The sequence below is a fragment of the Aspergillus niger genome (genome assembly GCF_000002855.4).
Source record: "Aspergillus niger supercontig An13".
NCBI lineage: Eukaryota > Fungi > Ascomycota > Eurotiomycetes > Eurotiales > Aspergillaceae > Aspergillus > Aspergillus niger.
The window spans coordinates 271,630-295,655 of NT_166528.1; the positions used below are offsets into that span (position 1 = coordinate 271,630).

Genomic DNA, 24,026 nt, shown 5'->3' on the forward strand with positions numbered 1-24,026 from the left:
GAGGAGGAGGAGATGGGAAACGATGGACTAGACTAGACTCAAAGCGAAAGACTAGGATTGGGATGTAGGATAAATAATATAAGAAAATAAAGAAAAGAAACGAAAGTGCCAGGGTGAGAGAGAGGAAAGCAAAGCGAGTGAGAATTTGGGGGGGAGGAAGAAACTGAATGGGAAAAGAAGGTGGTGGTGGATGATGAATGAAAGAAGAAGAGGGAGTAGGAGGAGAAGGGGGATGGGATGGGATGGGGATAAGATTAGGATGGGGATACTAACTACTAACTAAAGGATGGATGCAATCAGACCAGCAAGAGTACTTACTCCGTCCTTAGTGAGCCGGGCTGAGTGAAGCTGCTGCAAACGAGCAACGAGGAAAAGGCAGTTCTGGACAAGGCCTGGCCAATCCCACTCGAGGCACTAGACAGCGATGGACTGGCGATCATTGGCTGTCTCTTCCAGAAGGATGTCTGCCTCGAACAGCGCACGGATTAATGGATGACTAGAATGGCCGTGAAATGAGGGTGGATATTTTCTCACCAGGAAACGGTTCGAGTTAGTACTAGATTTAGTAGGATTAGTAGGATTAGTGAGATGAGTAGGCTCTGAAGAGTATAGCGTCTTGTGTCGTGTGTATGTTTGCGAGTTACTAGAGCATTACCCGCACCGCCACAGCCGAAATGAAGGCTGATACTCGGTTTCCACCCTGTTATTTTTCCAGGAGAAGTAGAGAAAGAGGGAGAGAAAAAAGGTTGCAAGCAGTCACTACTACGTATCTGCTAGTAGTAGTTCGCTAGATAGCTGGATAAACCCTTATGAACTTGCTCTGAATTGAACTTCATTCCTCTTTGTTGACAATTTACCGTTGATGGGCAACCACTCCCGCCCAAGTATTTTGCCTCCCCCTTTTCCAAGGTTTTACTCTATTCTTCCCCTTCTTCTCCCTTCAGATCTCCCTTCCCCCTGATCCAATTCTCCGTTGTCCATGGCCACCAGATCCGTGGTATGTGCTGCCCCGTCTTTGTTTTTTTTTTTTCCTTTCTTTTTTCCCGGCCGACGAGCCGCGGGTCTCCGGACTTCAAGTTCTCCTTTAGCCACTAATACTTACTAGTAGTTAGTGTTACTCCGTATTTAGTGAGGGTAACTAATACTACTGGGTACACCGTCCATACGGTCGCGGTAAGTGCCCGATCGCAGCCCAGGAAACCTCCTCTGCCTCTGCCTCTGCCTCCACCCCACGACACTAAATCGCTCGGAACCAGGTTTATCGATCAAATTCAGGAACTGCCCTGCCCTTTGCACCCTATACAATAAGATTAATTGGCTACAAATCCTGCATCAGGCTTCTCTGTTCGCTTTTTTTCCCGTTCCACTCCGAACTGAGTGGGTTCTGAGATCGGACGCCACCCGCATCGGGGATTGTATGTGTGTGCTTTTTTTCCAGTTCGATACGTAGTAATCCTGTCGTCATGCCCGTTCTCAGCGTTCCAAGGCCACCGCATCCAAATTACATCACCCGCACCCGGTTCTTGTTGTGGTGCTTGCACTCTGCAGGTGTTTGCTAGTCTGTACTCTTGCTCAACCTTGGTCTCCGATGCGGAATCTACACTTTCCATTCGGCATCTTCTCTCCCAGCCTATCTACGTTCAGCAAGGGGGTCTAGCCTCCCAGTCGCGATCATCTGCTGTCTCTAGAACTTCCAGCCGCCATATGTCGCATTGCCAGTTCGCACCACCTGCCCTAGCTGCCAGGCCTGTGTCTTGGAATTGGGCTGGCTCTCTCTGAGAATGACATCCAGCCAGCCTAACACCCGCACGTACCGGGCTTGCTTGCGTCCCAGCACAAACCGGAACGCCGCGGCAGCCAAGTATTCAACCTCGCACTGATGCACCCCGCGACGACTAGCTGCTGGTGGTAAGTTCGCCTCACGTCGGGCTTGGACCATGCGGGTGGCTAGGTGTATCACATCTCGAACGATTCGAATCACCACGGGCGCTGGGTGGACCCGCCCCGACAGCGACTTCAAGTATCGGTACATCTTCATCGCCGATATGACGAAGTTCGCGTACAGGTTCGATAGGATCACTCCGATCGTGTTGTGTTGCCTATCCAAGTACATGGGATGCATGAGCAGCTTGAAGGACCCAAGCAGTTTGCGGTGAAGAGTCCGGCCCGGTGCTCGCGTCACCTCGATGGTGAGCGAGTTCGAGAGACTGGTGGCGACTGATTGGCCCCCTTCCAGGATGCGCTCATGATCCTTGTAGATCTCCAAAGAACGAGTATCGATCAGACTTCCGCAGTAAGGGAAGAGCCGAGTATCCACGAGGCGCGGGATTTGAATCCCGTCCACAGCGGCGGCGAAGTTGACCAGGCTTTTAGCTGGATTGACCGAAACCCCGTACGCAGGCTGCCCGGGGATCATGACCTGGAGAAAACGCATGGCCAATGAGGAGTCGGTAGTGACGAGTAGAAAATCATCAACTAGGCGAACCAGTAAAGCTTTGTCTGACTGCAGAAATCCCAGCACTTGCTGCTCCATGTCTGCATAGAAAAGGTTGCACAACATGCTCGATAACACTGAGCCCTGGGGAATGCCATTGCGTTGCCGAAAGTAATTCCGCCCGAACTTGATGAGATTGTTTCGCACGTGGTCATCAAGGAGGTCCAGTAAATCTTCCGCATTGAATTCTCTCTGCATGAGGGTGTCGACAAAGACGGTGTTTCGCCTCTGGCTGGTCTCGCCGTTTGTCACCGCCTCTGCCAGGTGCTGTGGCCTTGCAGCAGGCGCTGCCCTACCGACAAATCGCCGCCTAGCCTTGCTTGGCCGGGCTTCGTGCGATGGCCACAGGACGTTGAATTCATCAGACGGCGTCATTTCAACGTGTTTTGTGTAATGATAGGCTGCTTCGGTGATCAGCCCTTCGATAACATGGATCAGGCTCTGTTGAGGGATTGTGTCAAAGCAAGATTGGATATCAAGCTTGACAAAGTATAATGGAGGCATCGAGCCCTGATTTGGTGATAGGTGTTTCTTGAATATCTTCAATTGAGAATGTATCTCCCCCACCGACTGCACACATGAGCCTAGTTTGGACGGTGCTCGTGTTTTCTCATACTGGAGCATGCTGTGGATCGGGGCAACAACTGAGTTGACGCTCCAGAACTTGCCGGGTTTTCCATGGCCAGCTAATAAAGATCTTCGCTTGAGATTCAACAGAGGGCGAATACCTGTTGATTTAGGTAATAGTCGTAATGAACCATATCCCATACCGCTTTTCTCTAATCTCTTTTCTACTATACGCTGAGCTATGGCTGGCTCCAGCTCTTCAAAAACGCTAGCCTTGAGCTCAACCATCGGTCCTTCAGTCAGCTGGCGCCACACGTCGTGCCGGAAATAGAACAGACGGTTTCGATGAGACTGGGTCTCGGTGACATAAAAGTTGGCTCGGATGAGTGGTATTAGAATGGAGTCGAACAGATAGTACACGAACTCATGAAGTAGCTCTGTTCGCTTCTCGAAGTCGGACCTCGACAGCTTGTTCTGCAAGAGATTGAATACTTGTCTTGAACTAGTAGGCTCAAGCCAAGGTATACAAGTGACCTGAAGATAGATTATTAGTATTGGAAGACAGGGACGTGGTTGTCAACGAACCTTGATTCCCTGGCACACATCTTGAAGACTCAGGTTTTCGAAACGCCGCATTCGCACGAATTGATCGACATGCTTGAGAATTTTTTCTTGATGCCGGATCCTGTTCTGACCAGTTCCGTAAAATTGGGGGGGAATCAGATTCCTCAAGGCAGCTCTACAGAAGGCAGATACGGATGCTGCAGGCGTCGCGTAGTCTGTCAAACTGAGCTTCGGTGCTCGTATTTTTGACATGTCGCCAGGATTCAAAGTTGAGTGACCACCATCCAAAACTGAGGACCAAGATACCTGCTGACAGGACAGCCGGGGTTGGGTGATCAAAAACTCTGGCGCTAACAAATTGGTATCATGAAAGGGCTCAGGGCCAAGTTTCCACGGGCCAATATGCTAAATAGTAAACGTTAGCTTAAAATCTTATAGGTGGGCCTGCGAGCATACCTCGGCGGGACAGTAGTAATTGAGTAAATATGTATATGAGCAATGTTTATTCCGGTTCTGCAGCTGCTGGACCAACTCTATAGCTTTGCCTTGGAGTCGTCTTGGGATCGTGATCTGGGAGGTATGGGCTCGCTTTGCTTTCTCTAATTTTGCAATCTCATCTTCGCGATAAGTGTAATCTTTGAACTGCATGTCTTGGCCACTCGACACGCTCGAGAAGACATTATGCAAGCCGAATTGTTTGGGGAATATGTATTTCAATACGTGAGCAGTGTGCGTGAGTGATGTAGAAGAGGAAAAGCGGTTCAAAACATCTATATTATCAGTTAAGAGGCGCCAAACAGTTGATCTCTCTGTACTTACGGCTTTTCATTCCTTTCATTCCAAACTGAATCTTTCCTTTCAGATCGAGCACTGGTGAAGCATACAAAATTCGTCGGCGATGGAAAACAATAGGAGCTGGCTTTTGTATAGTCGCCTTGTGGTCAGAAGTACTCTTGTCAGTTTTAATCTCTTTAATGAGATCAGGGGCCAGTACAGGCTTGCTTGTTACTGAGAGAGGAAGTGCATTCTTTGGTATCAAATGGTTTTGGGGCACCTTATTCACGGGTTCAAGGGTCGATAGAGGGAGCCCTAGATTACCATCTTAGTATATGTATACGCCTGCCAAAGCAGCCTGCTTACCACTTAATTGGAAATAGATTCCTCTTTTCTGATCAACGGCCACAAATATACCACAGTCCAGGAGAAGCTTTAGCATGATCTCTTCTCCATTGTCCCCCAATAATCCAAGCACTTCTGTCCATGGTGCTTGCTTCAGTTGCTGGACATTGTCATTAGGGAACTGCACCTCAAGGCCTGCAATACTGCATGATACTGTCCTATTCCCATAATGAGCAGGGTGCGCGCTCACGCGTCTGTATCCTCGGGTTAATAGATGAAGGGGCTTTTGACGTGAGAATCTGTCACGATTAAACAGGGAGGATATGACAAAATCAACAAGCTATAATATAGCGTCAGTGTATACTCAGGAAATTTCCTATACATAAACTCCAGAATGTATCATACCTCTGCCTGGGCACATAATGGTCCGGTGTCTGTGCTGGCTTGTTCAGATTTAGACTGCGACTGCGTAAACGCGGCTAGCTCTTGCCGGCGTTTTTCGTTGCATGTCGGAGGCGAGTCGGTCAATATACCCACCAGGGTCGTATTAAGAAGATTGGCAAGTAGTCCTCCTGAACCACCATCGTCACTTGTCTTTGCAGGAGCCGGCTCATGACATATTGACACAATTCTCCGACGGCGAGATTTGGAGGACAGGGGTATTTGGCATAGAAGATATTGTCTCAGTGTTACAACCTGAGAATAGTATAATGAGATGACTGGATGCGAGTGCTCTGCAGCATCATCACGAGCGAGGCTGCGCAGTCCCTTGAAACAAGTGGATGCTGGAGAGGTGCATGGCTGCGACAACCTGTCCAGCGCACGGTCACCCTTGATGGGTCTCTTCCTCTTCTTGCCCATGAGAGAACTGAGGGGTCAATCAGGGCCAGATCCCTTAATGCAAGCGAATTCCTGCCTCACATTGATGGGTGGTCTGATCATTACATTTACCACAGGGGACTTGGCGACCAGGTGTTGTGATATGTCCCAAAAAGGGTAGCGCGCTGAGACGCGCTCCGGCAACGCGACAGTCGGGGATCACGGGAGCAGCCGTCCTTGCCGACCTTCTGCAAACCAGTCAACCAATACCGAAATTGCTACGGATACTCCCTCCTAGTACTTTGCTCATTCTGCCATGTCCGTTGCCAGGACTCAGAGATTTAGAAGAGCCACCTGCTTCTTTGCTCAGGGTCATTTAGCCAGCATGCATGCACACTAACCCCCTTTAAGATAACCCAGAGAAGCCCAGTCGAAACCCACAAGCGATCGAAGAACATGGGGCGCCATGTTTGGGAGTGAAACAATTCTCCACTCACCGACGCATATCCCGAGGAGGCAGCACAAACGGTCAATAATCGAACCTTCCAAAAGGTAGCTCGATAGGAGACGTCCCTCAATGGGAAGCCTGGTAAGGCAACAGAACCACTATTCTGTTTGAAGATGAACTCTATTTAGCTTCTGAGGCGCCGGTTTTTCGCGTGCGTCGTCGAACTATTCGAAACTATAGGCTTCGTTGGACTATTGCTCATTCAAACTTTCAGAGCGAATCTCCTCCTGAAACGACTCCCAAAGTAGATCGGCAGGGCAAGGTGGCTACAGGCACCTCTCAAGAACTTGAATACCTGGGAACGCGGGTCACACGTTCTGACAGAAAACCGTCAATAGAAACGGATTGTGAAAGGATCCCTTGCTCCATATAGGCTACCAAAATCACACTGGTCATTGGCGGCATCGGATCACTAATGCTCGCTTCTCGAAGGGAAGATCTGTAAGCGACCGCCGATCTTTGCCAACTCCTGCTCGGCAGTCCTTAGTTAAACTGGAACACAATAAGATTTTTTTTCCCTTTCTATGACCTCAATGAAAGGACCGACACATGAGTTAACCGAGCTAAGGAGAAGCTGGACGCGATCTAGAAGTTCTCTTCAGCCGTAGGATGTGTAAACCTTAAAAGACTAACATTGCAGGCGGCAGAACAGAGCCTGGCGTGTCCGTCAAAGGGATGGCGGATGCAAGAAGGCGACATCCGGCGGGCCGCCGGGTGACCAGCTCCTCCGTCAGTGGTTGAAATTGGATTAACTTATTACCATTGCATTATTGCGACCGGGAAGATGTATCGTAGCAAGGGTGAAGGACACCAAGGCCTAAGACTGGTGAGAGGGAGACACACTTACACAGTACGTATTGAGTAGACTCAGATCCGTATGCCCCACTCCTCTTTTTAATTTTCCTTTCTTTTGCTTCTCTCTCTCTCCACTTACCATGCCTTACACTTTCAAACGGAGGTGAAAACGACACTGTTCGCTAATGCTGGAACTCGGATCCGGATTGCGGACGAGACTGGTTGGAAATGGAAAGAAAAACTATCCAATCAGCCCGAATTCCCGTCGATCCCTTGTTCCTGAAGACACCGCCGGATAAGAATAGAAATCATAATGAGGTTGTGTTCAACTATCGTAGCCACGGTGCCCGCACGGACAAGGATGGGGAGCTGAGCCAGATCCTTGGAACGACGGCGGTCTAGAAAGGTCGCCGCTAGGCTCTAGCAAGTAGTAGCGAGAGCCAGCATTCCCGACGGTGGTCAATCAACTGCAAATGATTGCGTCCCCACCGCGTCAGCCTCTCTCGCCTTGCGGAGTCCGGGGGGTCAAGTTTTCTTTTTTGCTACAGGCTAGCTGAAAACAACAGCCCCTGGTAAGTATGCAAAGCATGTTGACAGACAGTTCTGCCTCCTGTCTGTTGGTACCTGATCCAAGTCCCGGAGCCCTGGTTTTGCAAACGCCTCCCCCGGAGGAAGGGGGAAAAGATAGAAGCAAGTCGAACAGAACGAAGAGTGTCGCTGCATGAGACTGCCGATTACCCCGTATGATTATATCATGCAAATCAGTCCGTGGTACTTTTCCATTCTGACTGCAAGGACGCCCAATTGCCCACAGCTGTGAAATAAGCGGTGTGGTGGTAAGGGCACCTGTCTAATCTAAAAGGGCGTCCTTTGTTAATCCGTGTCGGTGATGGTATCTTAGCAATGCTGGGAGAAGGACGGGACTTGTTGAAAGCCGACAAGGTTACTCGTCCATTCAGATCGCAACACGACGCTCCGTACTAGTGTCACTTGAGTATATCCATCCACGGAGTACTCTAAACTAAATTAGACTCTTCCACGACCACTCCATGACCGGGCCTAGTGGAGCGAAGCAGGTACGTCATGATTCTTATTGCAGGCGGTGACATGCGAACGGGATATTGACAGATGCATGTTACATACCAGAGCAGAAGCAATAGAGTCGACTACTATACGTCCCGCAGATATGGCAATATGCTGTTTAGATCAATCCAACCAACCAACTGATCTACATGGCTTGCGCGATTGGATGGTGAGTGGAAAATTGCATTTCCTGTATGATAAAGACCACATTAGCAGCAGATCTGCTAATTCTGGATAGGCTGATAAGGCACATATTCTTCCTACCTCATGAGGACTTACCGTAGTACTTAATCTACTAGACCTACAGCAGGCCAATAGGGTAGCTCATTCAGGTGTCACAACAAGTACTTTTATGTAGTATGTCCCACTCAGATTCGCGTATAAAGGCATGCTCTTGTCGTGGGGCTAGCTCGATGTAGTTATTCCGACTCACCGACATGGCAGATATGACCCCTTTCCTCCTCCCTTGCTCCCACGGTGCCACTGTCAAACGGATGGGAAAGGCAGAGACGGCGCGCAGAAGTGCAGTCTCTATCTACTAAGGAGGGAGGAGAAGGATGATCACGGGGGATATCCACTCACTTCATTAACTCATGAGAGGAGTCATATCTTCGTATACATAAAGCTGCTACCTACCTTTCGGGGATGAATAGATTGAATAGTAGCCATAAGGTCTTTTCCGACCCAACATCGTAAATAATATGCTAGTATATGTCACGTCACGTCCTAATAGAAAGGAAAACACTTCGATGCAATAACTGACTCGAGCAATAAGACACTGCTTTTTAGAAGCATAAGACAATATATTACTGTATCGTGTATGTATATAGTACGCAGTACGCATCCAATACGTGAGATACAAGAATGATGAGATAAGCATTGAGCACAAGCATAACTAACTATCAGAAAGAGAACACAATTATCGACCATCCCACGCATTGGCCAGAAGAACAGGACTCGGCGTGGACATTGGCATTTGCAAGACGAACAAGGGAAATTTCGACGAAGGAGAAATCCCTCAATTAATATCTTTCTTTCCCGACAAGACTGAAGGACCACGGGCTTGGTGAAGAGTAATCAAACAAAGACTGGTGCATGAGACAGAGTCCCATGGTACAACAACCAAGAGAATGAATGGCCGGGTCATGTAATCAAACTCTGTGCCCGTTGCTTTTTTCCTTTCCTCCCTGGTGTCAAACGATCTAGAAGAAAATTTCTTCTCTAGAACGTCTCCTGATCCGAAGACTGATAAGGCGCTAGCATGCCTCGCAGCGGATAGGTCTTTCCCTCCATCATATAGCCATTCCTTCTGCCTCACTAGATGCAGACTGCGGGAAAGCCGGCCACTAAATCGGTGGGATCGGCAGTGAATGGTGATCTAGATAGTAGATAGATCCTCAAATTTCGCCTGTCTCATACCCCTGGGGCTGTTATCTCTGTTTACACCTAGGGAAAGCCAGGTTGTGGCCACAAGAGGGATCAAAGACCGACCTTTCTTGAACTGTCGCGATTGAATGAGTTTACTAGTCATTTATCTTTTAACTCTAACCTGCTTCGTCATCTAAGCACCGTAGGCCGGTCTTCCCAAGATCTAAAACCTGGACTAGACCGCCGGCTAGTATCCGTTCTCCGTAGCGAACAGGTCGTAGTAATCAGCGGCCTGGCAGTTTCAGGTATTGGCATTACCGTACACAGCGAATCTTTCCTTTGATGGATCTTCCCCCCAAATCGTAACCTTTCGGATTAACAGGCCCATTTTTTCGGGCATAAGTGGGAGGGGGGGAGGGGGATGAGACTGAATGGGCATCAGACATCGAGACCCTCTTTACCTTTTGACTTCTCTTTTCCTTCCTTTTTCTTATTCGGCGTCTTTTGTGTATTTCCGTCTTGACGTTGTCTCGGCTGGCTTAGGTTGGTTTGTTACTTAGGTATGTCGTGTTGGAACTTGGAAGAGTCATCGCTTTATCGAACATCCATAGTTAACAGTATGATGCATCCTTGGGTGGCTCCAGCTTTCCGATTGTCCCTCTCTTTCTCTCTCTTGTTCCTTTCCTCCCCCCCTCCCTCTTCCTCCAATTAATTAAATTGTTTGCCGGCCCCTAATCCACCTTCTCCGCACCCACACCCAAAACTGTCGCAGCTACGTACTAATTAATACCCAATTTAGTATGGAGTAATTCTCAGGACGCATCATACTTAGCCTACTTAAACTAGATCGTAAAAAAAATTAAAATAAAATCAGAAAGAAAAAAATCAAATAAAATAAAAATAAGTAGAAACACGGACACTTTCAAACAGGGCTGCTGGTTGTTGGCCCACCTGCAGCCCTTCTCAATCGACAGGACCATCAGGCCGATTCTGGGCTCGTCGCCCATGATTCCTATTTGATGAGTATCATGTTGCTACTGACCCTACCTGTTCGTCATCCCCGTTCTTTTCCCTACTCTTTCTTTCTTTCTTTTCCCTCTTCTTGCTATTATTACTGCAGTCTTACCCTGCCACTTTGACCTCAGCAAACCCCTCCCCGACCCGCCTGTAACGGACCTTTTCGCTTTCCCCCCCCCTCCTCGCTCCCCTGTTAGACGCCGTGCAAACATTCGTCCCGCCCGTCTTACTTTGGCCAGTCATCAGGGTTCCCATTTCCTTCTTTCCGCCTGTGCTGTGTCATTGTTCGTCTTGTCGTTGTCCTTCCCAACGGAAGTTACCTTCCCACCCCCCTCTATTCCCCCCTAGAACTTGTCCGATTATTATCTATCGGGCTTCGGTTTTCTTCGCCTCTTTTCCATTTGGAGGGGTCAATAGTGGGACAATTCCTCCGGCCTTCAGCATACAGGTCGAGGATCGTCCCCCACCGCTGGCTTGGTGATCGCATTTGATCTCAAATATGACGCCGTGCTCGGGTGGTACTACCCGGTGACGATTGTGCCTTGTAGTTCTGGCCGGTTAGCCTGCAATAGCATCTGTGACCTACCAGCTGTGGACAACGCATCGCAAGATTAGCACCCTTGAACTGGAGCAATCACAGCCAACCAATCTGCTGGGTACTTCCTTTCCCTTTTCATTATTTTTCTAATTCCCCATCATTATGATTTCTTCGAGAAATACACGAAGGAGCATCCCGCTGATTCTCTGCCTGAAGAATGCAAGATGTCCGAGGGTGATGTCGAGCACGTTTCTGGCCTCTTTGACGGCAGTCCCCGTCAGTACCAGCGCCTATCCTCCCAAAGCACCACCGACTATTTCTATGACGCTCTTTCGAATGGCGCTCGCGAAGACCACCTAGCCGCGCTGTCCTCCACTCCTGTTCCTCTGTCCGGTAAAGCGTATCCCACTCAGCCGGGTCTCACGAACCTGCAACCTTTCCCTCGACCTACCAGCATACCCCCGGAAGGTCATCCCAACAGTTACGATCGATCTTCACCTGATCCAGACGACTATTATCGCCCACATTTGCCCACCGTGGCTGCAAACGACGAGGAAGATCTCGACCTGAGCGCCGGTCATCCTATGTTGGAAGTGGGCAGCGACGCCGCCGCAGATAACCGTCCAAAACCTTTCCAGCGTGTGTCTTCGGTACCCATACACTTGCTAGAATCCACGAGTGCGGGTTTGAGCCAGTATCGTTCCGCTTCCGATTCATCGTATAAAAGCGTTGGGCACGAACCTACCTGGGGATCATCAGTGCGGGCCTCGGCGGCAAGATCGGGGCAGACATCCTTCAAAGATCTTATCAACAAATTCAACAACAACGTCGACCAAGTTCTGCCTGTTCCTTCCACATCCACAGTTCGGTCACGGGTAACTTCGAGAGCTGCCAGCCCGACCAGCCCGACCCAGTCTTCTTCACAATCCAGAGCCCTCCCTCGCCTGCGCGAAACACACCACCTTTCATCGAGACCACAATCTGGCCACTGGCAACCGCGGAGTGTATTCGACACAGAGTCTCCGTCAGACCTTCTTGCAGCTTCGCTCACGACGGCTGGCTTTGATGATAATCATTCGAGTACCTTGGCTTCATCAGACGCGATCCCTCGACGACCTACTCTTGGCGAACCGCTTCGCATTGACACGAGTCCGCAGATTTCTGGATATGGAAATTCGTCGAGGATACGGCGTCGAGGTTCTGACGGGATCATTCCCAGCCCGAATCCAGCTTTCTTAGACCCTTTCGATCCGTCGGCTGGTGTGACGCCGCTGACACCCACTGCGTGGTACCTAGGACGCACACCATTTTTGGAGTCCGTCAGTACAGGGTCAAATACAAACCCTCACAGGAGGACGAAGAGTGATATTCCTGGAAATTGGTCTATCGAGGTGGCAGCGAGCCCCCCCGACTCCCACATGGCGGTCCCGGCCCCCTTGCAGGCCAATTCCCAAGCATGCCCAGACAACAGCCCGCATACCCCGAAATCACGCATTCCGATTTCATCCCACCGCTTGAACTCTCCTTCCGTTTCAGACGAGTCTCCTCCCCCTTCAAGAGCCGGCACTCATTCCGGAAACCGTGCTACTGTTCAAGTCCATCTGCCACCAAAAGGCACCAGCCGCCTTCCCAAACCCTCGCCCAAATCCCCGCGTGATATGCCGAAAAATGATCAACTCCCAGGTTATGCCGCATCACCACGCGCGAAGCGGGAAATGGCTCATAGTCGGTCGCGCCAGCAGCTTCCGGAAAGAAATGCGCTTTTAGAAGCCTACATCGCCGCTCCTCCCCCGAAAAAGTCACCCCCTCTACGCAGCTCCCGACCACGCCAGCCTATAGCACATACTCAATCATCTCGATCGAAAGTAGTCGAGACGGTATCGAACTTTCAGAGGCAGATCAACCGCGATCGGGAGTATAGAAATTCCAGGGCGCGCGAACGAAGATTACCGGAGCTAGGCCATGTCGACTTCGCAACTAGGCGACAGAAAATACAACAGGCTTTCAATCGCACCGTCGAGGAGAATGAGCGGAAGGAGGAAAAGGCTGCTGAACTCAGACGTCAAACCAAAGCCCAGGAAGACAAGCCTGAACTCGCGCAGGCACCCACCGCTGAGCCATCGCAACCCACGGAAAGTGAAGTCCAGCCTTCTCTCCACGCTGATGATAACGAGACTGTCATTGAGGAAACAGTAGCGGCCCCGATTGAAGAATCAAACCAAGTACCCGAGACGAAGGACCCTCGACCGCGTCCCGAGCTCCATGTCGACACTGACGTCCATACTACACTGGAGAATGTAGACGGCGCTTCTGATACACACCTGATGACCATGGATTCACCAACCCTTGGGCACGCAGCGATAATAGAAAGGGACTTGGCATATGAGCCCAAGTCTCACGGTCCCCCGGCGTCTGATGTTACCTCGGAGTCTAATGAGACCCATGTGACTGCTTTTGATACCGAGCCACAAGTTGAGCTGTCACGAAAAGACCTACATACTTCTCACAGGACTCTGTTGAGTCAGATCATGAATATTCGCGAGTCCAGTCCAAGCAGCTCGTCATGCGATGAGCAGGAGTGTAGCTTCTCCGACAACGATGAGAGGGATCCCTTGCCTACCAGGTTAAGAAATGCTTTTGCTTTCGATGATCAAGCAGACAGCAGCGATAACCCGGAGTCATGTGATATTTACATGCGACATGGTGTGATGAACGGGGAGACATCCAATCGATGGAGTATGAGCTCCTGGTCGTCATCCCTTCGCAATCAGCATTCCGCAGACGAGCAATGCGACAATAGTGGAGATGATTTCTCCCACCTACAACAATGCACTGAAGACAGTGAAGTCGCGACTCAGTCCTGCTCTGCCTCTTCTAGTACTCCGTCGATTACCGATCATAAACTTTTGAGCTCATCATCCCCCAAGGATGGAAACGCAAAGGAGGGTAGACAAGAAGCGGTGGCTCACCCGAATGGCTTTGCATTTTCTAACGCTTCGAGCTTAGCAAGATTAGGTGGATGGGACTCAAAGAGAGTTGGACAGCTCTATCTGCAGGAGCTGGCAAATGGCAGGGGGCATGGACTTCCATTGCCAGCAATCCGCGCCTCTCCGGAGCCATCGCAGACGTATGCGGACAAGGAGACGGATCAGGGATCCGAAGGATTAACTGATGACGCGCTCGTTGTATCTCGTCTACGGGATCCTCCTGCTTTGGAGCGGCCAGGACATACAGCAAGTTTAGTCCTGCGTGACGACTGGGAGCATGCATCCCCTTCGATCATGGACTGGATGCAGGTGGCCGCTGCTGAGGATGAGTCTGTTCTGCAGGCACAGAACGGCGACACAGGCCCTGTGCCTGATAGTGCTACAACTCCACGGCTGGTTACCCCGAATCCTCAATCTTCTTGTTCAGAAGAAGCCGATGAAGGATTAGGTCTAGCTATTAAGGTACATCAGCCCCAAGAGCTTGACTCCCGCGAAAAGCAGCTGCCGTCGGTCCCAGAGCCACCTGAAGAAGACATACCGACCCAGAATATCGCCCCACAACAGCGAATGCAACCGCCTTCAAATGTCAATGCCACAGAGCAACGTTTGAGTACTATAATTTCTGGCATATTTGCGCCATTGGATCCTGTTCAGAGCACCGGTAGCAGCGAGGATTCCTCTCTTCGCAGGCTGGACCCGATACCGTCTCCCCAAACGTTCGACTCATCTTCCACCTCACTGGTTCCTTCAACATCAGAGCCTTCCCGTCTAAAAGCACAATCTCCATCTCCCGAGCAACGTCGTCTTAAAAAGCGCCGGCATGTGATCAAGGAACTTGTCGATACAGAGTACACTTTTGGACGAGACATGAAGGTCGTCGACGATATCTACAAAGGAACCTCGAGTTCTTGCTTGGATCTCTCCTCGGAGGACGTAAAGATTCTCTTTGCGAATTCCGATCAGGTCGTGCAATTCTCCATGGCGTTTCAAGATGCACTGAAGGAGGCAGCTAAGAGCGTTTATGTGATGCCCAAGTCCCAACGCTGGAGTAGCAAGCGTAGTGCCCGCCACCACGCTTCCAGGACTGATTCGGAGAACTCAAGCACGGCGGGCATATCCGACCTGGACAAAGATAGGATGACCTACATTGGCCAAGCTTTCATGAATCAGATGGGCTACATGGAGAAGGTCTATGCGGATTACCTGAAGAATCATGATGCTGCTAATAAGAAGCTCCAGACATTGCAGCGCAACCCTAAGGTTGCAATCTGGCTCAAAGAGTGCCGAGATTGGGCTTCGGACCTAACGACGGCATGGGACCTGGATTCTCTTCTCGTGAAGCCAGTGCAAAGAATCCTGAAATATCCTCTTCTGTTGGCTGAACTTCTCGACTCCACGCCCGACGACCATCCCGACCACCCAGCACTTGTCAGCGCCCTCGAGGAAGTTACTAATATCTCTGTGCGTATCAACGAGATGAAGAAACGTGCAGACCTAGTGGGCCAGGTGGTAGGGCGCAAACGCAAAGAATCCGATGTGAGGGCAGGCCTGTCTAAGGCTTTCGGTCGACGTACGGAGAAACTGAAGCAGCAGGTGGGTCTCTCTGACATGGTTGAGGACAAGGAATACGACACACTGGCCCAGAAATTTGGGGACAACTTCTTTCAATTGCAACTTGTCATGCGCGACGCAGAAATGTATACCCGCGAAGTGCAGACTTCCATGGACGGATTTAATGAATTTGTCGAGGCAATCCAAGGGTTCGTCAACGTTTCACCATCGAACTATGCAGAGTTGGAAGGAAGGTGGCGTGAGTTGAAGACCACTGTTGCGGAGATAATGACTGTGGCGTTGCCTGAACATGTAAGTGGAGGGTTCCGGATTTCAACCCCTCTGATAGTGCTTCTATGGCTAATTCGTGATTGTCTTTCAGATTGCGGTTGTTCGAAAGAGTGTCATTGACCCAATGGTCACGTTGCTCAAACTCCACGATGGCCCTCAGAGAGTAATGAGAAAGCGCGATAAGCGCCTTATGGACTATGCTCGGTTCAAAGCCGCGAAGGAGCGAGGAGACAAGCCTGATAAGAAAACTACCGAACAAGGAGAGCAGTTTGTTGCGCTCAATGAGACCCTTAAGGATGAGCTTCCCAAGCTCTATGCCCTGACTGCTAAGTTGATGGAGGCGTGTCTCAAGAACTTCGTGCACATACAGACTACTTGGTTCCGTCAACTACAGCACAAGCTTGGTTCTCTATTCGAGGCATTCCCGGAAGACATCCAGAAGATTGTGGAGGACTGGTCCTGCAATTTCAACTTTTCTGAATCGCAGGTCCTATCCCTGGGAATCTGCAATGGCTCCCTGCTTGCTGATACTGTCAACCTTGTCAACTTCAATACGCCTTCAACAGGAGCCACCATCAACTCGCCGCGGCGGCCTTCTACGGTTAATAGTGTTAGTACACGCGTGGGATCAACAATGGAGGATTCGCCCAAGATGTCTCAAGAATTCGGCAATGGCAGTCATTCGTTCCATTCACCAAGCTTCGAGACTCAATCCCAGGTATCCCATGGTCGCCACCGGGCAGATTCCACCTTTTCGGGCCGTACGGGGCATGAGACGGCCGAAATACCACGAAGTCAGATGCTGCAGCAGATCACTAGCACTTCAACCGCGTCTGTGCCAGCTTCAACCTCCACCACCGAGGCATTCCCAAGTCTACCCCGCCTCAGTCTCGACTCACCCTTCCTGGTGGATGTTATCGGTCCTTCGAGTGATGGGAACGGTGGCGCGAAAGTCGAGGAGCCGCCGACATCTCCTGATGGGCGGTACTCGGGATTTTTCTCATCAGCGATGCCGATGTCAGACAACCCTCAGGAAAACGCAACAACTCATAGCGAACGCCCCCATGAGCCAGCGGTGCTCTTCCTCGCGGCAAGCATCTATGAGTTCAATATCGACCGCGCACGGCGCGAGGCTGGCTATCCTTACCTGACGTATGTGGTCGGAGAGATATTTGATGTCATCGCCGAAAAAGGAGAGCTCTGGCTTGCCAAAAATCAGGACGACCCTACCCATCAGGTTGGATGGATTTGGAACAAGCACTTTGCAAAGCTATCAGCCTGAGAGACACTATTTCTAATAACATCCTTTATCATTATACTTCCCATGGGGAAATTTTGACAAGCCAAATTGGTGCGCCAATTTTGGCAGGGGCCTATGTCCCTCGATGAGCTCCATCTACCAGCTCATCACCCTCTGTTGTTGGCCCATGTTGACCTGGCGTCTTCTACGGCGCGCTACCGATCATTTGCCTTTAATCTGTTGTTTCTTTGATTGCTTACGTTCAGCGGGTTGGGTGGGATATAGTGTTGGCGAACTATCTGGTTTATCTGATTTGATGTCATGTTGGATGCTGAATCTCCGGAAGGATTGGATGGAAGATTGGTGGCCATGTGCGCTCCAGGGGAGTTTGATATTACTTTTCTGACAATTGTTGCGTCGGATCAAGACGTTGAGATGTACTTTTAGATACCCCTTGCTTGAAGTGAATGGATTGCTTAGCGTGTGCCTCTACAATGTTATGTCCTACATATAGAATCAATGTTTGTCTAGCCAATTTCCATACAGCTACCGAGTAGATCTCTAATAGTTAATAGGCTATCGTAACAGGGCTGAACCACGTGAGCGCACCGCCACAGGTGACGTCTGGCGGCGCCTCCCCCAGAGTGGCTGAGGATGGCTGATGATCGCCGGCCGACGACGAACTTGCAACTTCGCTCGTCGGCCATCGTCTCCATTTCCCCCCGGTTCGTCAATTGCTGGAGCTTGCATCATCATCTCCCTTACTCCCCTTCTTTCCCTTCGCAGTTGGCCCCCGACGTCCTGCCGTATGTGATCCGAGCACCGCAGCCGGGGATCGTTTCGACCAGCCGATTCCCACCTGTCTCTATTGATCCTCCGCCCACGGAGACCCACGGACCAGGCAGACGAATACCAACATCCCCTGCCTAGGCTTTCGTCTACCGATTTGTCTTGCAGGCCTATCGCGAACACTCAAGGTTACCGATATATTGCCTTTCTTCAGCCCTTTCTCCCCCTCCGTTGGTTGTGAGCGGAACCTTATTCCTCGACACTTCGGTGACCTCGGTGGACGAAGTGGACGAACAGTTAGATCGAAGGCGAGGGCGACCAGTATAGTCTCCTTGGAGTAAACACGATGCGTGACGGTGGGCTTGGGAAGTTACAAAGGAGGATGAGACGATTTGGCGATACAGTAGGTCAACCGGAGCTTTCTGTCCCTCGTCCATTACCCTTTCACATGTGCGGGGTCTTGTCGGCTTGGGAAACAGACTAAACGTGGCGTAGTTGAACCCGGATGATGCGTATCTAAGTTGTAAGTTTTCTCGCTTTCTTCCCACGCTGCCGTTGAGAGATGTAGATGAATAATAATGATTGAGTTTTAGACCATGATGTTCGATGTACGTTTTTTCTGTCCGATTAAAGAAACAAATCCACCGCCGTTTGACGCTTCTTTGATCCCGGTCTCTAACAAACGGATACAGTAACACGAGGGGACATGCAGTCGCTGAAGAATGACTGGCTGACCGACAATGTTCGTGAGATGCTACTAATGATCTACTCTACTGTTACATGGAAAGCTAACACGCCGAATCACCGTCATAGGTCATCTCCTTCTGGGAGGAGTAAGTTTCCCTGCCTACCTCACGAAAAGTTCCCGTCCATGAGGCTCACTAGATCAACAATTGCAGATACCTTGAACACGAATTCCTTGTGCAATACAGGTCCTCCAATATCGTCCTCCTTCGACCGAGCATGTCATTCATGATCTTGCAGACGCCAAACCCGCATTCTCTGCGTGAAGCCCTCCCCGATTTTTCTCGAACCACGCATGTCTTCCTCCCGATCAACGATTGTCGCAATGTCACGGAAGCAGAGGGAGGCACACACTGGTCATTACTGTTGATTTCAATTGTGGACGGGATAGCGTTCCACTATGATTCGCTGCCCCCGGGGAATTTCTGGGAGGCGCGGACGGTGACTATGAAATTCGCGGCACTACTAGGACGACCCATCAACTATGTTCATCTGGAGGATTCGCCAGTACAGGAGAACGGAAGTGACTGTGGCGTTTTTGTTTGTTTGAGCATGCGCCATTTGTTACTGAAGAGATTGCTCACTGCCAACGCCAATGAGAAAGTTAGCATGAGTCTTGGTGGGCGGAAGGTTGATGCTCGGTCGGGACGCAAGGAAATGGCCAAGATCATTGAAGGCTTCCGAAAGGAGGGCGAGAGACGGAGATCGTACGTGATCGAACCCCCAGCCAATAACTAAGTACACCCGCTTGGTCTAGTACTGACACTTGAACTGCAGAGCGAGTCTAAGCCCCCTGGGCAAGAAGTCAACGAGTCCTCCACGGATTGAATGATATCACAATCAATCAGGACAACTCAGGCTCGGCGTCGGAAAGGTTTGTACATTGGGAGTTGTTGATACCAGGTCTCGGATACTGCATACATATGCCAGAGGGGTTGATATGACTGTGTTGGGGACTCGGGCGTAGTAGCGCCATTGGAAGCCCTTCTGGCTATGCATCTTTCTTCTATTGTCTCTGCTATGCTTGCACTATGTTTTTATTGTTGTTCTTCCAGTTTTTGAATTCGGACAGCATATCTTCCTATCGATTGTCGCATTGTTATGACATGGAAACGGGTAATGAGAGACGTGCATTTTGACTATGTCGCTGCCTTTGCATTCTAGCTTAAGCCCTGTTTTGATCCTTTCCCGACTCACGACGTGTTTGTGTTTGGATGGATTAGTTACGTTGCCTGTGCCACTGGTGTAATTAATAATATGTCTCGTGTAGTTGGATACATGTCTTGAATACGATATATAAATATATATATATATCTGCCATGCTTTTAGTTGTAATAGTAATTGTATTACTCGCCAACATAGCAGACGTATATATATCATACTGTCGGACCGTATCTCTCCGTTTACTCTCCAATATAGTGCACACTGAAGTAGTACCGGCATTAGTATTTACTTATATCCTGCTTAGTCTGCCAGGCAGTGCCGGTAGGGCTCTGACATATACTGCCAGAGTGTAATGCACTATGCCACCGCAGTAAATATTAGTTAGTAGTACTATCAAATGATCCACCGTCAATACTTAGTCGGAGTCGTGACATTGCCACTTCAACTTTCACCTTGACACCACGACTAAGTAGTACTAGTAGAAGTAGAAATAGAAGAAGTATCTTGAAAAAAAATTGAAGCGCAGCCAACGATCTTCTTTGAAGTTAATATCACTGCCATGGACTACTACGCTATCTTCCAACCTAGAGACATTCCACCCTCGTACTCACTACACCATAATATACTCAATACTGGCCCCCAAGACAGCCATAGCAAACGGCTTGTCATAAGGGTAACTGGTTAAGATACGTACCTTCCTCCTCCCATCCTCCTTTCCTCCTCACTCACTTCGTCTATGCAGTGACTCACCTGGACTATTACCTCCTCCCACCCTGTCTCCCAGGAAACACGTTCCTTCCCTACCTGGGGTAATGTATCTGAAGTAGTGAATGAGGTGGGTTGTTGTTCTATGCAGGCGGGATCGGCGCTAACTGCTTTGACATGAGCTTGGCTTGACTTGGCCTGTCATGTTGCTGTGCAGGTCCCCTGTAGGTATATCATGTACTTGGGAGGATGGTCTTAGTCGTTGTTGTGCTGACTCTTGCTTTGCTGTTTCGGCTCCGAGTGTCTGCAGATGAAGCAGTTCGTGCCTTCTTTCTGGAGCGAGGACATCCGTACAGGGTAACGGTCTGTTGTTCTCTCGCATGGTCCTTCCCATATCGTGGCCATTGTCGTCGTTCATTGCACACTCTACCATGGCAACGAGGTGTTCATACCTTCTCTGTATAGCGTTCCTTCTACTTTCTGCTTCATCCTCGAGAGTAGTTGCCTCGATAGTAAACATGCCCCAGTATATAAGGGCTCTCTTCCCTTTCCTCCCTCCCTCCCCTCTTCTCTTCTCTCCCCACACCGTTTGGTCCCTTGATGCTAGTATCGTGATTTATCACCTTGCGTTCCCTCAAGCCCATTCGTGTTTAGCTCAGCTTTTATAGCTTCTGCTTCCGCTGCCTTGTCCCTTTATTTTCTTCCACCTCGCCCTCCCCTTACCCTTCTTATCCGTTTTTTGACCAGGTACTTCAGATGACTCGCCTCTGGATACCTGGGTTGCCCTACAAGAAGGCCCCCGTAGCCGACCGGTTCAAGTCGAGCGCGCAATTCCTTTCGTTTCCGATGGCACCAACCGCACGCTTCGTCTTTCGCCGGAACTACGAGGTTCCCTCTTCCCGCTCCTTCCAGCCAGTTTCGCCCCCCCGAACTGTCGTCCGCTCTCTCCTGCCAGTCTCGACTGGCGTCCATTCCCTCTCCCGCAAGCCAGCTTCGCCTGGCGTCCGTTCTTTTGCCCAGATGCGACAGGGCTCGCATCTGCCGGTCTCTGTGAGACCATCCACTCCTTCCCCTGTTTCCCCACCTGCCCCAGCTGCCACTGGGGCAGGGCGTTCGCTAACTCGCTCTGCTCTTTCCTCTCGCCTGGAGGAAAGGCGGGCTTCTCGACAGGCACGATCTCGGCCTTGGGCGGCTACACCCAAGGTCGAGAAACCCCGGTCGACAACCCGCCCTACCCCCCGAGTCGAACGAGCCTCTGTTCCCTCCGACCGGGCTATCTACAGCCCACATATGGCGGCGCGTGCTCGTCGGGCGATCAGACGGATCGACGAAGTCCTCGCTAAGCCTGCTCTGGTCAAGGCCAGCGCAGGTGGACGTAAGGCCAAGTCCGTGAAGTCTGTTCGTTTCGGCGAGGACACCGTCATCCCTGTGTCCTGTTGGATAGTTCGGCGCGAGCATGTCTTTCCAGCTCCGTTGGCGGCCATGGGTCACCTTCAGGGTTGGAAAGTTACACCTCGCTCGGAGCCAGATGAGGAGGGTGAACTAGAAAAGTACACCACATATTGGGGTTCCGACTCTTATGTGATGCTTGACTGTCACTCTGCCTCGGAGCCGTGTGGCCGTGAAGGGTGTCAGTACAACCGACTGGCTAGCATTGCTGCCAGGAGGCCACGCTGGGGTCCCGCCACGGTCTTCACGGCTTGGAACATGCTCCGAGAGAAGGTCCGGCAACGTGGTGGTTTCCGGCTGTGAGTCGTTTTCCTCCCCGTTCCTGTCACTCATTTTACCCTTCTCTACCCACACTCGTTTGTCTCCTTGGCTTTCTTCCAAGTCGTCCTTTCTTTCTCGCTTTTCCTTTGTCAGCGTCTGTTTATGGACTGGCTCTGGTCTGTTTCGGGGGAAACAGACCATCCAGGTTTTGCTGATCGGGTAGCAGATGCTGGCGTATATCCTGCTGTGGTATTGGTGGCGCATTGAGCACCGAAGAGAGGTATGTCTATCATCAGCTGAGCATAGAGCTATGTTACTGACGAGACTGTATAGGATTCCGCAGCAGAGGGTTCCCTATTAACGAGGGGTAATGACGCAAGCTTGTACGCGGGCTTTAAGTCGTAGTCCCTCACTCGGAGCGTCAGCAACCCGTTGTAGCTCCCCGACGACGACGAACCGACGAGACGACGACCGACTGACCGACCGACGACAACGACGACACCGATTCGCCGGAGGCCGATTGGGGGTAAGTAGCTCCCTATTGACATGATATACAGAAGAGAAGCTAACTGTAGCTTGTAGATGGTGGTGGGCCATCGACAACACGACAACATCGACGCCTCCTTCGACAACAACGACGACGACGACAACCGACGACGACAACCGACGGAGCTACACCGGGCGGCTAATTGCGCTTCACCGGAAGCGCGTTAAGGTATGTGTTTCTTCGCATGCCCATGTATCTAGTAGAGCTTAGTATATGCTAACGTGTAACTGATAGACGGAATATTACCCAATCATGCGGATGTACTGGGAGGGAATATTTCTCGTCTTGGGTTGAGTTTGGTGGCTGGTGACGGAGAGGTTGGAGGTAAGCTTGCAGTTGAATCCATCGGAGTTGGATTAAAGAGGAGAGAAGCTAATGGATCTAACAGATAAGGGAGATTGTTGATCAAGGAGGATTAGCTGGACTTGAGTCCAAGCGGGGAGAGCAGCGGAGTGGGATTGTTTGTTTTGTTTTGCGGTAGATAGTTACCAAAGACCATGGCATCATGGCACATTTTGCGTGGGTTTATTGGCGTTGGGTCACGGTCTATTATTATTATCTTTCTTTTGTTACATTCTCATATGGCCCCGGAGTTTCTGGTGTTGGTTTGGCTTTTTGTCTTTTTTCCTTTTGATTTCCTTTTGTTTGTTGTTGATCGAGCAGGGATTTTGCCTGTCTTTAGTTTGTTGCTTCTTTACTTTTTTTTTTCCTGAATGGATCGTCATTTCTGTTCCATCTGTGTTGGTGTGCAGAGTATCAAACTGTAGTTGAGTAGTTGATGTTGGAATGGACTTCGTTGACTGAGTGGAAAATGAGCAGAACTGTATTAAAGATCTAGAAGCGATCTAACCCAAGTATGCAGCCATGCAACCATGCAACCATGCAGCCATAAATGCAGACACTATGAAATGCACCAAATCCACGAGGAACAGAACATAATAACTCAACAAACACAACACAATCAATGCAACTAAACGCAGAGAAGTTCAAAAGAAAGACAACACCATGTCCTCATCCATCCTCACCTACTTCCAACTTCATCATAGATAAGAGATGAAGAAAGAAAATCAAGCCATCAACTCATTCCACAAATCCGCCGCATCCTGCCCCACAAGCCCGCTACTATTCACCTCATCCTCCGCACTATAGCACGCATCAATCGTCTCCTGCGGCGCATTGCACGGGCTAATCAACCGATTACAGATAAAGTTCATCAACGTATCGATGGTCGTCGAGCTCCCGTGCTCAAACTCGACCTGGTTGTTCGTGATGTAACTCCACTCTGTCCGGTTGTCCAGTCCGTATTGCCATGAGATACTCGGGTCTGAGCACTGCCCGAAGTCGAGTCCGGTGTCGCCGTCGCCGCCGGGCGTGCCGGTTGGGCAGGTGTCATCGGTGATGGTCACTGTTGCAGTTGCAGTTTCGG

General features: G+C 50.3%; 5 protein-coding genes across 5 annotated transcripts; 3 read left to right on the forward strand and 2 right to left on the reverse strand.

Moving 5' to 3' along the window:
- Nucleotides 1-1,684: 1,684 nt before the first annotated feature.
- Nucleotides 1,685-5,605, reverse strand: An13g01160 (uncharacterized protein; the record flags this gene model as incomplete). Its single annotated transcript, XM_059743815.1, has 6 exons — nt 1,685-3,595; nt 3,647-3,840; nt 4,093-4,395; nt 4,445-4,714; nt 4,766-5,084; nt 5,150-5,605. 6 exons carry the CDS (start codon nt 5,603-5,605, stop codon nt 1,685-1,687), a joined length of 3,453 nt encoding a protein of 1,150 aa, XP_059602045.1.
- Nucleotides 5,606-7,115: 1,510 nt separating this feature from the next.
- On the reverse strand, nt 7,116-9,705 carry An13g01170 (hypothetical protein; the record flags this gene model as incomplete). Its single annotated transcript, XM_059743816.1, has 7 exons — nt 7,116-7,264; nt 7,491-7,712; nt 8,383-8,526; nt 9,006-9,277; nt 9,396-9,444; nt 9,499-9,540; nt 9,636-9,705. The coding sequence occupies 7 exons, from the start codon at nt 9,703-9,705 to the stop codon at nt 7,116-7,118; spliced, it is 948 nt and encodes a 315-aa protein (XP_059602046.1).
- Nucleotides 9,706-11,096: 1,391 nt separating this feature from the next.
- Nucleotides 11,097-16,983, forward strand: An13g01180 (uncharacterized protein; the record flags this gene model as incomplete). Its single annotated transcript, XM_059743818.1, has 2 exons — nt 11,097-15,722; nt 15,793-16,983. 2 exons carry the CDS (start codon nt 11,097-11,099, stop codon nt 16,981-16,983), a joined length of 5,817 nt encoding a protein of 1,938 aa, XP_059602047.1.
- A 1,093-nt stretch (nt 16,984-18,076) lies between these two features.
- Nucleotides 18,077-19,302, forward strand: An13g01190 (uncharacterized protein; the record flags this gene model as incomplete). Its single annotated transcript, XM_059743819.1, has 7 exons — nt 18,077-18,133; nt 18,226-18,253; nt 18,324-18,338; nt 18,423-18,472; nt 18,544-18,563; nt 18,630-19,181; nt 19,254-19,302. The coding sequence occupies 7 exons, from the start codon at nt 18,077-18,079 to the stop codon at nt 19,300-19,302; spliced, it is 771 nt and encodes a 256-aa protein (XP_059602048.1).
- Nucleotides 19,303-21,099: 1,797 nt separating this feature from the next.
- Nucleotides 21,100-22,894, forward strand: An13g01200 (uncharacterized protein; the record flags this gene model as incomplete). The annotated part of the gene is made up of 4 exons (XM_001396222.3): nt 21,100-22,091; nt 22,280-22,333; nt 22,636-22,768; nt 22,835-22,894. The coding sequence occupies 4 exons, from the start codon at nt 21,100-21,102 to the stop codon at nt 22,892-22,894; spliced, it is 1,239 nt and encodes a 412-aa protein (XP_001396259.3).
- Nucleotides 22,895-24,026: the final 1,132 nt, after the last annotated feature.